We start from the raw sequence: 13,234 nt of genomic DNA, 5'->3' as shown, positions 1-13,234 counted from the left end.
CACATATTATTACTTTTCAGCGTTCAGTCATTAACGAGACAGCAACAAATGAACACTGCGCACGGCTGTAGAACAAATGTCAAGATTCCATGGTCATAGTCATGGTCTGAACATATTAATGGTGCATTTTTACCGTCTTAGATTTGTTACAGGTACACGAGCTAATCTGAGCCCAGAATAGATTGGTATTGAAAATGAGCGAAATCGGATGATAACCACGCCCACTTTTTATATATATAACATTTTGGAAAACACAAAAACCCTGATTATTTAGTAAATAACACACCTAGAATGTTGAAATTTGACGAGTGGACTGATATTGAGACTGTTGAAAAAAAATGTTTTAAAATGGGCGTGGTACCGCCCACTTGTGATAAAATCAATTTCACAAATATTATTAATCATAAATCGTTAAAACCATCGTAACAAAATTCGGCAGATAGATTGCATTTACTATAAGGAATACTTTGAAGTAAAATTAACGAAATCGGTTAAGAACCACGCCTACTTTTATATAAGAGATTTTTAAAAAGGTCATGGGCGAATAAAATAAGCTATATATTTGCAAAAAAGAGCTTTATATCAATGGTATTTCATTTCCCAAGTGGATTTAAAACAATAAGTAGGAAAAACTTCAAATTTAAAAAAGGGCGTGGCACCACCCCTTTTATGACCAAGCAATTTTCTATATTTCGGGAGCCATAACACGAAGAAAAATTAGCATATCGTAATGAAATTGGGTACACATATTTTCCTTATAGCACAAAATATTGCTGGTAAAAATGGACGGAATCGGTTAAAGACCACGGCAACTTTGATATAAAACAAGTTTAAAAAGATCGTAGACTAGAATAATAAGCTATCACTTAGCAAAAAATAGTGTGAGAGTGGTGGAGCGACTGGCGCGCCTTGTTGGACGGCCATAACCATTTAGACGGTTAAGCGCCAATTAAGTAAGTAAGTAAGTAAGTATTGCAGTCGACAACGGTTTCAAACTGTTTTTCGCGGAAAACTTTTGAACGGGTAGAACAACCCGTTTGTATTCTTAATGCTGGCATGACAACGCGTCCTCAGTTACCCCAATCGAAGGCTTTGTATAATTTTCTGTAGGACCCATATAGGTGCACTTTACATTTTTATACTAAATTCGTTCAAAAAATGTACCACCACAGCAACCCATTTCTGATATTCCGCTCCTTTTTCTGTTTCCCTGCATCGCTTTCGACGACAGCAACCCCTATAATTTTGACACTTCGTTCAGTGTCAAACTCATGTTCCACTGGATTCCACGCTAGTTTGCCCGACCGAAGTGTCAAACGGCAGTGTGTTAGAAAGAGAAAGGAATTGTTTCCTTCTCACACATATCATACTTGTAAACCTGTACAATGGATTGTGTGCTGATTGCTGTTTGCTCTATCCGTTAAAAAAGATTAATGTCTTTTAAATATCGAAGCGATAACTTTGCACTGATATGAGTGCTGTTACAGACCTCATAGAGCTAGTACCGATTATATAGCCTCTCAAGATAAAAAAGGTGCTCAACAACATAATACAGGTTGAGCTGAAACAAAAATCTGATCTATAGGAGGAGGTAACAAATGCAAGAAAATTGGATAAAACAAATGCTAGAATTTAGGAGGCCGCCGTGGTGTGATGGTACCGTGCTCTGTCTACAACACCGAAGATCCTGGGTTCACGACCCGGCCAAAGCAACCTCAAATATTTTAGAAAAAGTTTTTTCAACTAGAATAAAATGTTTCTAAGCAGGGTCGCCTCTCGGCAGTATTTGGCAAGCACTCCGAGTGTATTTCTGCCATGAAAAGCGCTCAGTGAAAACTCACCTGCCTTGCAGATGCCGCTCGGAGTCGGCATAAAACAAGTAGGTCCAGTCCCACCAATTTTAAGGAAAAATTAAAAGGGAGCACGACGCAAATAGGAAGAGAAGTTCGGCCTAAAATTTCTTCGCAGGTTATGGCGCCTTGCATTTAATTATTATTTTTTTTTAAATGCTAGCATGTGTTAGAAGACAACAATAGATGACGTAGATAGAATAAATGCCTAGGTCGTAGTTCAGCAAATGTGTCTCCATATGTCACTAGGTAATGTGAAATCAAGGCCTATAACTTCTGTGTCTATTTGGTCCAATCATGTTGAGACTACAACTTTTCGAGGACATCCGTTAGAGAATATCGAGAGAGAGTATTTGCAAGTCGTCGTATCTCTGCTCCAAGAAGAAGCAGAAGAAATGAATAAGTCACTTAAACCAAATACAAGCCCTTTCATTACATACTATGAATAATACTCCACGCATATCCCCAAGAATTAAGTAGCAGTCAACATGGGTGGAAACTCTAGGATAAGTAAAACCCTGAAAAGTAAGTCTTGATTTTTTACAGACAATTTTTCCTATCATCTCTAATTAAGACCTCGGTTAGCGGCAGATACCGGACGACTTATCAAAGGCTTTGACATGCGGCACATCCAAGGTCGATATTTGCATGTTCTCTGCACCCCGTACAGCGGATAAGACGTTTGAACAAAAAGTGCTATATCTTCTCCGCCTCTATGCCACCGAGAGAAAAATTTATGAAACGTCCAAGTCCCGGAACTGCGGAAAATATGCCACAGAAAGCAGATGCTAGTAACTCTTGCAAGTCTGAGACTACAAAAAGTCAGAGCAATTAAAAAGAGCTAAGAAAGCCCTCAGAACTGACATTAAGCAAAGCAAACTTAGGTGCCGAAAAATGCTTTGCGAGGAAGTGGATAGTGGACGTTCTCTATCCCACCCAACCTTTCAGACAAGATGGCCATTTCACCGAAGGAGACCGCAACGTAAAACAATTTCACGAAATAGATCTCAAAATGGACACGCGCAGCATTAAACCCACAAAAGCCTGAGGGCCTGAGGGAATACCCTCGGAAACATTTAGGCTATCGACAAATATCTGTCCACATCTTTTGTTGCGCATTGACAAAATATGTCTCGAAGCAAGAATTTTCCCCACTAGATGGAATACAGCATGTCTAGTTCTTATTTCGAAAGCCAAAAGACACCGCAACTGTCTACAGTCTTTACGCGTGTTATGCTTGCTGAACACCACAGGAAAACAGACGGAGAACCTCCTGAAGCAACACCTCACGAGAGCAATAAAGGACGGGGGAGGACAGTCTGATCGACGACTTGGTTTCCAACGGACGAAGTTATAAACGCAGTCGAGAAAATAAAAAACAGCGTTCCACCGTGCAATACCGTGGTTACGCTAGGTACCAAGAATGCTTTTTAATCAGCTAGTAAGGACGACATGCTTAAGGCACTAGAACGCTATTTCACGGTACCTCAATGACATACTGAGGGACCACCTGAGAGACTTGCACGTAACGTACGAAAACACCCACGGAAGAGAGGTGAAGATAACAGGCGATGTAGCCCAGCGCTCGACAACAGAGCATAAGCTCTGGAAAACTTCTAGCGACACTTTGTTTGCACATACCAAAAAGAACATTCCTTTTTGCTGTCGCAGATGACGTGACAGCTATCATAACATAACAAAGCTGCGAGCTGGCACAGCTTAAGCCAAACCAAGTGATGCGCAGTGTAAACAGATGGATGGCTGGTCACCGTGTTCACCTAGCCATAGGAAAACGGAGATCATCATCTTTACCAAAAGGCGTATCCTCCTTATCATTAACCGCAATTAAACAAAACTTCCATCTATGCTTATACATTATGCTGTGGCTTTACACTGCTGCCGTTAGACCCATCCTATTCTATGGCATTACGGTTTGGTGGTCGGCACTCGAAAGAAACAGCATAGTCAGCAGTATGATCAGAATGCAGTGGTCAGCCACAATGCTTATTTAAAGCGCACTCGTTCCAACTCCACAAAGGATATGGAGGTTATATTCAATCTTCTCCCGGTTTGTCGCCCACCTGAATGACTACTAACATACGCAAAACTACACTATTGATGTAGCTACTGTTTCACTTAGAAATGTTTATAATATACCCACCTAAATTAGGGAGAAGTCCGCTTGAGTTCACCAAACGGCATGTCTGCTTGAGAATGAGATGTACAATTGAAGCTCACGCTGAGTATATAATGTTCGGTTACACCCGACACACCTTTACTTACTTACTTACTTAATTTGCGCTTAAGCGTTTAAACGGTTATGGCCGTCCAACAAGGCGTGCCAGTCGCTCCTTCGCTCCACCAACCGGCGCCAATTGGTCACACAAAGGGAGTTTAAATCGTTTTCCACCTGGTCCTTCCAACGGACACCTTTACTTCTTTTTAATTATTTTAATAAAATTTGCAGCAGTTTCATTTAGAACTCCCTTTTTAGCTGAGCCTAAAAAAACTTGAGCTTCTGCTATGGAAAAAATACTATCGAATGTTTAAAGTAACTTGGCAAAATAGTTAAAAAATTAACATGAAGCACTCTTTAAGTTTTTTACGTCAGCCACATATTTTTTAAACATTCTGTACTTCTCTGATTGCCACACGCCTATTAGTTTAGCAGATATGATGTTTTAAGCGAGTGATCGCCACTAGTTTTGCGCTATTTACCGTGTCAAGCCGCTTTGACAATCCAAGTTTCATGTGCATTTACATAAAACAATATCGGTTGCCCTTCCAAGTGACAACAACTTGATGAATTAAGGGACTTGGGAATGTTTCGATATATTTCTGAATCAAAAATCAAAATTTCCAAAACATTTGATAAAACTGTCTTTAATAAATGCTCGTTGCCGTTTTAACTTTAATTTCCTACTGGGATGCTCATGCTCTAGCTCTCACTAATACCCTTACATTTGAATTTTTGCCAACAACTGCTCTCATATCATTTAATGTTCGTGACATTTCTCTTTAAATTTACCCTTAACACATATATGAATGAGAGCGCACAGCTGGATATATAATGTTCAGTTTCGCATGAACTTATACTTCGTTACTTGTTTCAAACTGTAACCACGTATTCTATATCGGACAAGCATTATAAAATAAGTGTCACTCTAATGTACGTGCATATGTTTACAAGTGAGTAAGTGCAGATGAGTAAATTAAACGAAAAAAAAAAATTGGAAGCCAACAAAAATAATTGACTCGAGAACTATAACGATTGAGCATAACTGAAAGTTTAAAAGAAGAATTCACGTATATCTAGAAAATATTGCAATTTTACAATTTCAGTTGTGCGGAAGTAGCGAAAGAATGTAGAGTGAGCTTTTTTTTCTATGAGCAAATATTCATGTTCATGTTGTGAGAATCTGGTTAAAGTATACTAAAATAAAGTGTTACTTCAAAGTTGTTGCTGCAAAGAAATTTGGAAGAAAATGTGGAATGAAAGTGTTGAAAATGAATGAAAATTTTTTGGAGGATATGTGTCGGCAAAATATATAAAATTGAAAGTGAAAAATTGCCTTGAAAATATTTGTAAAAAAGCTTATGAAAATTTGGCATTGAAATTCAGCACAAAATTTTAAGAAAAAACGCGTTTAAATTGATATTTAAAAAAAAAATTATAAATAAGAATTCAAAAATTCTAGGACAGAAAATCAAACAAAAAAAATTGCCAAAGGCATTAAAAAAATTTAAAAAAAATGTTTAACTAAACCAAAAAAAATCTTGAACAATATTTATTTTCTTGCTATAAATTTTTTCTTAACTAATGGACTAATAAAAAGATTTTAAAACATTAAAAAAATCTTTTGTTTTGAGAAATGACTGATATGATGCATACATTGTATAATAAAACTGTATTTCTCACAAACACACATAAATAAAGAAAGGCTAGATTATTGAGGTTTGCGAACAGGAATTCAAAAAGAATAAATCTTTTATAAAAAATTGCAAAAAGCCAAAAAAAAAAACGAAAAAAAAATTCCTGCAAGAAATATTTGCAAGTGCATTGCATAATAAAACAACAAAAATCAAAAAAAAATTTTTGTTATACATAACAGAAAAGTGAGTGAGTTAGCAACATTCAGAAACTCTTGCATCATTTTTTGACGCTGCACGAAAGACGTCATAGCACAACGAATGCCTGTACGCCGGAATACAAATATACATATGTGTACTTAAGCATCTTAGTTAAAAAAGAGAAGAAAAAAAAGTAACAAAAATAAAAAGCTGCTAAACAGCACGTCTAAAGTGTGTAAACGTTTCTTGTGTGAAAACACAAAAATAAATTTTTAATTTTACCTACATAGAACTGAAGTTCTGCTCGCCAAGGCTTTTCCGCAACCATTGCGCACACTGTTCTACACTTACACACACACACATACCCGCATATATTTAATTTAATTCTTTCGCTGTGTTTGAACAAAAAAAAAAATATATACACTCTCACTCTTTTCTAATATACATACATTCATATAAAACTTGCCGGCTCGGCCTTGCTCATTCGCTACGTTTGACAAAAAATTTGCCCGGCATCCCGGCTAGCATTTCCTCTGCTGCTAAGCATCTTAATCGTCGCATCGTCAATTGTCGTCAGATTCGTTTTTTACTTCGTGTGTGTGTATGATTCTTGGTATATGCGACAACGTCTGAGAATTCGTCGCAAAACTTGCAAGCTACTACGAAACATCATTATTAACAACATTTTCATCATTATTAGCAACGAGCAAGAAAACTTTAGCAGGTGCCAAACTCTCAGGTCTCATCGAGCAGCTATTGTTGGACGTGCGTTTAAGATAAGCGAACAGTTTGTTAAAATCCGTTGCTATCATCGTTTGTTAGTTTTCTATATTAGCGGCGATATTTGTAAAATTCTTTATCCGTCCATGCCATGCGCGATAAAATCACACAACTATTCTGCTTGCAAAAAAACGCATGCAAAAATAATACAACAGATAATCGAGGTGTGTTCAAAAAAACAAAAAAGAATTTTTATATATTTCATATATTTCAACAATATTATCTATAAAGAAAGGATCTACATATGCAAGTGTTAATGATACCAAAATGTGCGTGTGCCACACCAACATAATTTGATTTATATATATTTAATAAGCGAGCTTTGCCCATATTGCTTTATACAATGGTTTTTGTTATTGATATTAGCGAAAAATTGTAAGTTAACAAAAGGCGATGGTTACTAGGACATGTTTCTGAATTTCACTTCTTCATCAGCTGGCTTTTCGGGAGCTGAGCATTGAACTCGAATCTCGAGCATTCCCAGTAGTGTGGATATGACTTTTATGCGCGCTACTAAGCTTTCAAAAGCGCGCCTAAAAATCATATCCACACTATTAGGAATAAACTACATACAGAGTGTATGTGCCTACATGGTGATCAAAAGGAATGGAAACAAAAAGGCAATTCTTAGAGACCAATTGTACAGCGAACAACGGGACATTCATATGCCTGAGCAGCTAAAGGCATCTGCCTTTGCACTGTTGGAGATTCGAGTTCAACGCTCAGCTCCCGACAAGCTAGCTGATGAAGAATTGAAATTTAAAAAGATGTGCTAGTAACCATCGCCGTTTGTAAACTTAAAAATTTTCTCTAATATCAATAACAAAAGTCATTTGATTTAGTTTTGTGTGATTTTGTTTCTTCAAATAGGTGGCATATTCTGAATTGTTAAGCATATTTCGCTGGTCGAATTTTTTTTTTCGAAGTTATAGGATTTTGCTAAGCGAGTTAAAAACTCATTATGATAGCGTCGCACGGTGGGGTATTTGATCAATCTAGCTGACCAAAATTAAAACAGCAGTTATTTCTGTTCAAAAAGTGGTTGTCTCATTTCATTGTTATGAAAAGAAATATTTGGCAGTAAATTCACGGTGTTCCGCGCAGAATTACTATGGATTGGGCCCCCGGTTTCGTATTGACCCTGGGTAATTTTTTGGAATTACATGAGATATGTATGTCAATATGGGTATCAAACGAAAAGTATTTTACTCCGCATATCTATTGACATTTTTAAGAAGGGTTGCCACTTGGGGTTGCCACCCCACCTACTTTTTTATATTTCTTTTTATATCCACGACGATCTCAGAAACGGCTTAACCGATTTGAATCAAATTTAGTACATCAATATAGTATTACATTTTAAGACTTTTCACCTAGGTGTTGCAACTGAGGCTGTTTTTACAAGGTTGCCACCTTTTGCCAATAAGGGTATCAGTCTCTTACAAAATTGATCACCACTCGAAAAATCGCGGGTATGCGCAGCCGTTTTTAAACTCAGCGTGCTTTGCACACAGAGTATATTAACTTGACTGGATAACAGTTGGTTGTACAGGTATAAAGGAATCGAGATAGATATAGACTTCCATATATTAAAATCATCAGTGTCGAAAAAAAATTTGATTGAGCCATGTCCGTCCGTCCATCCGCCCGTCTGTCCGTTAACACGATAACTTGAGTAAATATTGAGATATCTTCACCACGAGCACACGAGCTTATCTGGACCCAGAAGAGATTGGTATCGAAAATGAGCGAAATCGGATCATAACCACGCCCACTTTTTATATATATAACATTTTGGAAAACACAAAAAACCTGATTATTTAGTAAGTAGAACACCTAGAATGTTGAAATTTGACGGTCGGACTGATATTGAGACTCTTGATAAATATTTGAAAAAAAAAAATTTAAATGGGCGTGGCACCACCCACTTGTGATAAAATCAATTTTACTAATATTATTAATCATAAATCAAAAATCGTTAAACCTATCGTAACAAAATTAGGCAGAGAGATTGCATTTACTATAAGGAATGCTTAAGAAGAAAAATTAACGAAATCGGTTAAGGACCACGCCCACTTTTATATACAAGATTTTTAAAAGAGTCGTGGACAAACAAAATAAGCTATATGTTTGCTATGTTTGCGAAAAAGGGCTTTATATAAATGGTATTTCATTTCCCAAGTGGATTTATAACAATAAATAGGAAAAAACTTCAAATTTAAAAAAATGGGCGTGGCACAGCCCCTTTTATGACTAAGCAATCTTCTATGTTTCGGGATCCATAACTCGAAGAACGGATCGTAATAAAATTGGGTACACAAATTTTCCCTATAGCAGGAAATATTTCTAGAAAAAATGGATGAGATCGGTTAAAGACCACGCCCACATTTATATAAAAGATTTTTAAAAGGGTCGTAGACGGGAATATTGAGATATATCTTAGCGAAAAAGAGTTTGTATCAATAGAATTTTACTTTCTAAATTGAATTATTACATTAAATTGGAACACTAAAATTTTTTAAAATAGGTGTGGCACCGCCCCTTTTATAGCTAAGCAATATTTCTAGCAAAAATGGATGGGATCGGTTAAAGACCACGGCAACTTAGATATAAAACAAGTTTAAAAGGGTCGTAGACTAGAATAATAAGCTATAACTTAACAAAAAATAGTATTTAATCAATGATATTTCACTTATCAAGTTTTTTTTTAAGCGGGCGGTGCCACGTGTTATGTAGAAAAGAGATTTATCTGAAATGAAATGTGCAATTGAAGCTCACGCTGAGTATATAATATTCGGTTACACCCGAACTTAGACACCTTTACTTGTTAATAAACTTTGAAACACACACAAGCTTATGTATTGCCAAAAAATTACTGACATGATATGCCATGAAAAAAGGATATATCTTTTTGTTTGCAAGGTTATTAAAAGATTTAATATTGAAAAGGAGAAGTATTACAAGAAGGATAACTCAGTTAAAACATGCGGCATAAGAAATCTAACATATGAATTAAAAACAAATTTATCTGTCCTAAAAGAAAATGTAACTAGATTTGATTGAGGCTAAACAGGTGAACAAGTATTTAGGTTAGAAGGGTATATTGCTTTTTAATCCAAAAATACATTGAACTGCACACAATTATAATATAGCTTTAAATGTGCGCGGTTAGCTCCGTTGACGTTGCAGATGTGTGGACATTTGAGAACGCCAGGGAGTATATTTAAAATAAATTGGAATATTTTGAAAAACGACTTTTTGCCAGCTAGATTGAACAAATACCCCACCGTGCGTCAGCCGATTTTGCTCATTTTTGGCAGACTTGTTTGCGATTACTTTCACTTTATGTTCATGTTTTTAAGTCATCATATTCATAACTTCTCCATGACTTTATGATGTTTTCATATTTTTATATTTTTAGTTATTTTAAATCAAAAATAAAAACACTAAAACTGTTTAACGGACAGAAACTTTTTCCACTTTTCTTATAACAACTTTTCTAGAGAATTTCAACTGTTTGGAAATACAAAGCACTCGAGTATATGATTCTAATTCAAAAAAAAAAAACATAAACAGAAAGAAAAAGTGTGCACAAACAAATGTGCCAAAAATTAGCAAAATCGTCCGACGATATGACGAATTGAAAGGAAAAGTAAAAAACAAAACTGAAAATATTTGGAAAATCACTAAGTTGAATACAGCGTAAGGCCTACTGCGTGCGCGGGTTGCCAGTCTCCGCATTCTGTGGCATACCCTGCGTAATTCGGCAATTTCGCTACTCCATCAGTGCACTTGCTTTTTACCTCTCCTAGGTCCTTTTCGTGGCATTGAGGTCTTACATGCGTGGTTCAGGCAACGCATGGTGGCTTACTGTAGCGTTCGCCACTTCGGCACTGTCGACTATCTGTCCTGCACTCGCTTGTATAACAGCGGAGTACTTTGTAGCGTCAACCTCAAAGGCGTCCCATTTTGTTTTCATACGGGGCGCTCTCCCTGTTCGACTTTGCCCTGAGTCATTAAGATGGAAGGTGATGTAGTTATGGTCACTATCCGTTCGATCCTCCATCACCCTCCATTCAGCCGCATTTGACAGCAGGTTTTGCGATACCATTCTAATATCAGTGATAGAGTGTCCAAAGCCTGGCCACTGATATGTCGGGGTCGCGCCGGTATTCAGATTGACAAATTCAAGCCGAGCAGTAATTTCTAGTACTATCCGTCTTCTGGAGTTAGTCTGAGCATTCCCCACTCAACAGCCCTAGCATTGAAATCTCCAGCGACGACCACGTTACCAGTTTCATCACGCAGATCGTCTTCAAGTAGTTCTAGCTTATCTTTAAATCCTTGACTAGCGTCCACGATCCAAATCGCAGCAGCATCTGTTAAGTCTACGTGCCAGTCACTCCTGATCCTATACCGTTTGCTAATGATCGCATAGCTGGCTCTGTTATCGAGAACCAGTTGGTCCAGCAGACTGTCGGATAACCCGTTTCGGTTCAGGTTGCCTTGAATGAAGCTGGTCACTTGCGCGCCTGTTTGGCCTTTGCGGCAGTGTGTGCCTCGCTGAAGATGCTGCACGCTCCAGACTCGAGAAGGTGGTCGACCTTCTGTGACTGGCATAAAAAGCACTTTGGAGTTTGTGTTACGTGGAAGGAGGAAATTTTCTATGTACTAACCGGGTTGTTAGCAGCGAGCCTCTCTGAGTGTAGGATTCCCTTCTTCTCTTCGTGGGCTACCCACTAAAACTTAACTTCCCACGGCCTACGCATTTTCCTCACCTGGGACCGTGTGTAGCATAACTTCGGGTGCAGAAGCGCGCTACGTGAGCTTTTGGCTACTGTCACGTTATTGGGTTAAACAACCATCTTGCCGTTTAGCGAGGAGAATATTTCTTGCGTATCTGCAGACCATGTCCCATCTGTCACTTCCGCAGTACAATTTTGGATGACGCTGCCGGGGGATAGGTCGCCTAGTATTACTTCCACTCTTCTCCATTGCTGTGCGAAGTGATCGCATTCGAAAAAAGTGTGGCGTGCGTCGTCTATGAGCCCACAGTACAAGCAATTCGGATTTTTAACCTTGCCCATCGTGAGGAGATATTCCCGGAAGTAGCCGTGGCCACTTAAAATTGCGTCAGGTAGAAGTCGACCTGTCCATGTGGTCGTTCTAACCATAGCTCTAGCTCGGGAATCAGTTCCCTGGTCCACTGGCCTGCAGCACTGCAGCTCCAATGCTGTTGCCAGCGTCGTATAAAATCTTTCCGCGCCTGCACGGCAGCAAAATCTCTGCGTACTTCTCCTCGGAGATGATAAATTGATTTCCTCTCCTCAGCTAGAAGATGTATCGGTATGGTTACCGCAATAACAAGATCTGCGTCTGCGAATACCGTGCGGTAAGCTGAGGCAATTCGTATCCACCCAAATTTCTGCACCATACAAGAGTATAGAATCTGAAGCGGAAGGAAGCAGCTTTCTTATACATGGCCTTGGTCAGCCTATATTTGCCATTAATCGACTTAGGTTCCCTATGGTCTGCGCAGTTTTCTCGCAGGCTCCTTGAAAGTGTTCTGAAAACACTTGAAAGTGTTACCTTGCTATGTAGCCTCACCCCAAGGTATTTCGTGGACCTGCGTGTTTGTACTTGTTGTTCCCCAACCATCATATTGATTGCACAGTGGTACAAAAAAAAAATTCAAAACACTTTTCAATTGACCTAGTGTACGTTGTAGGCCTTGACGAGTACATCATGATAATGTGTTTCAAAATTGTCTAACACCCCCAAATTTTCAAGTTATTGTTTAAAAACCGTTTTTGGCCTACTGCGCGCACTCTAACAATCAAACCTTCGTCGTGCTTCGATCGTTTCACGGTTTTGGAAAGAAGAAGATTCAAGCTTTAAGCTGATATATCTTTGTTTATACTTTATACAAAAAAAATTGAGACATTTTCCAAAAGTTATCTAAGATTTACCCTTTTCCCCCCGTTTTTCACAGTTTGACGTCTTTTTTATGTAACGTATCATATTGCTTTTACATTTATTCTCGAAAAACTATGTATTCAGAGAAAGAAAAGTCATAGTTTATTAAAATCCGTTGATAAATGTTTAAGTTACGACGCTTATTGTAAACAAGAAAATTAATAAAATAATATAAATGTAGTTTAAAAAAACTAAAAAAAACACGCAAATATCGTGCTGATTTAGTATCTACAATCCACTTAGATATTTGCTGTTGATAGCATCGTAGCACAGAGGTTCGTGTTTCCGCTATTAAGCACAACTCGTTTTGCCGCTAATTGCCGCTAGATGGGTCTAACTCTCCTTTGCGCGCCTAGGCAAGAGAGTTACAAACAAGCGTCATACAAGTGAAGCTAATATAAGCGTGTTAATAAGGATAATGGGAATCTGTTCTCAAATGATTGCATTGTCATCGGTCCTTGATACGTATGCAAAGTTTCAAATTAATCAGACTTCTAGAAACCTGTGAAAATTAAGCTCAAAGATTCCGTTACATACATACATGGATACATAGATAC

The 13,234-nt window shown here is 37.9% G+C and overlaps 1 protein-coding gene across 6 annotated transcripts in view; it reads left to right on the top strand.

Annotated features, from left to right (window-relative positions):
- sbm (sobremesa) overlaps positions 1-13,234 on the top strand; it is a 157,806-nt gene that overhangs the window by 99,045 nt on the left and 45,527 nt on the right. The window contains exon 1 of one of the 6 annotated variants that reach the window (XM_067784441.1): positions 2,479-6,152. The exons of 1 other annotated variant lie outside the window; for it this stretch is intronic. Coding sequence is in view for 1 of the 5 variants with exons in the window: in XM_067784438.1 (XP_067640539.1) it covers positions 6,793-6,865 (73 nt within the window). In the remaining 4 variants the exon portion in view is untranslated. Of the gene's footprint in view, positions 1-2,478; positions 6,971-13,234 lie in introns of those variants that run through there. 4 more of the 6 variants (XM_067784440.1, XM_067784445.1, XM_067784444.1 and 1 more) reach the window with 4 other exon arrangements.

Source organism: Eurosta solidaginis, chromosome 4 (genome assembly GCF_040869045.1).
Source record: "Eurosta solidaginis isolate ZX-2024a chromosome 4, ASM4086904v1, whole genome shotgun sequence".
In the NCBI taxonomy this organism is placed as follows: Eukaryota; Metazoa; Arthropoda; class Insecta; order Diptera; family Tephritidae; genus Eurosta; species Eurosta solidaginis.
Note: the sequence above shows the minus strand (reverse complement) of the source record. Positions and strands in the feature narration are given on the sequence as shown.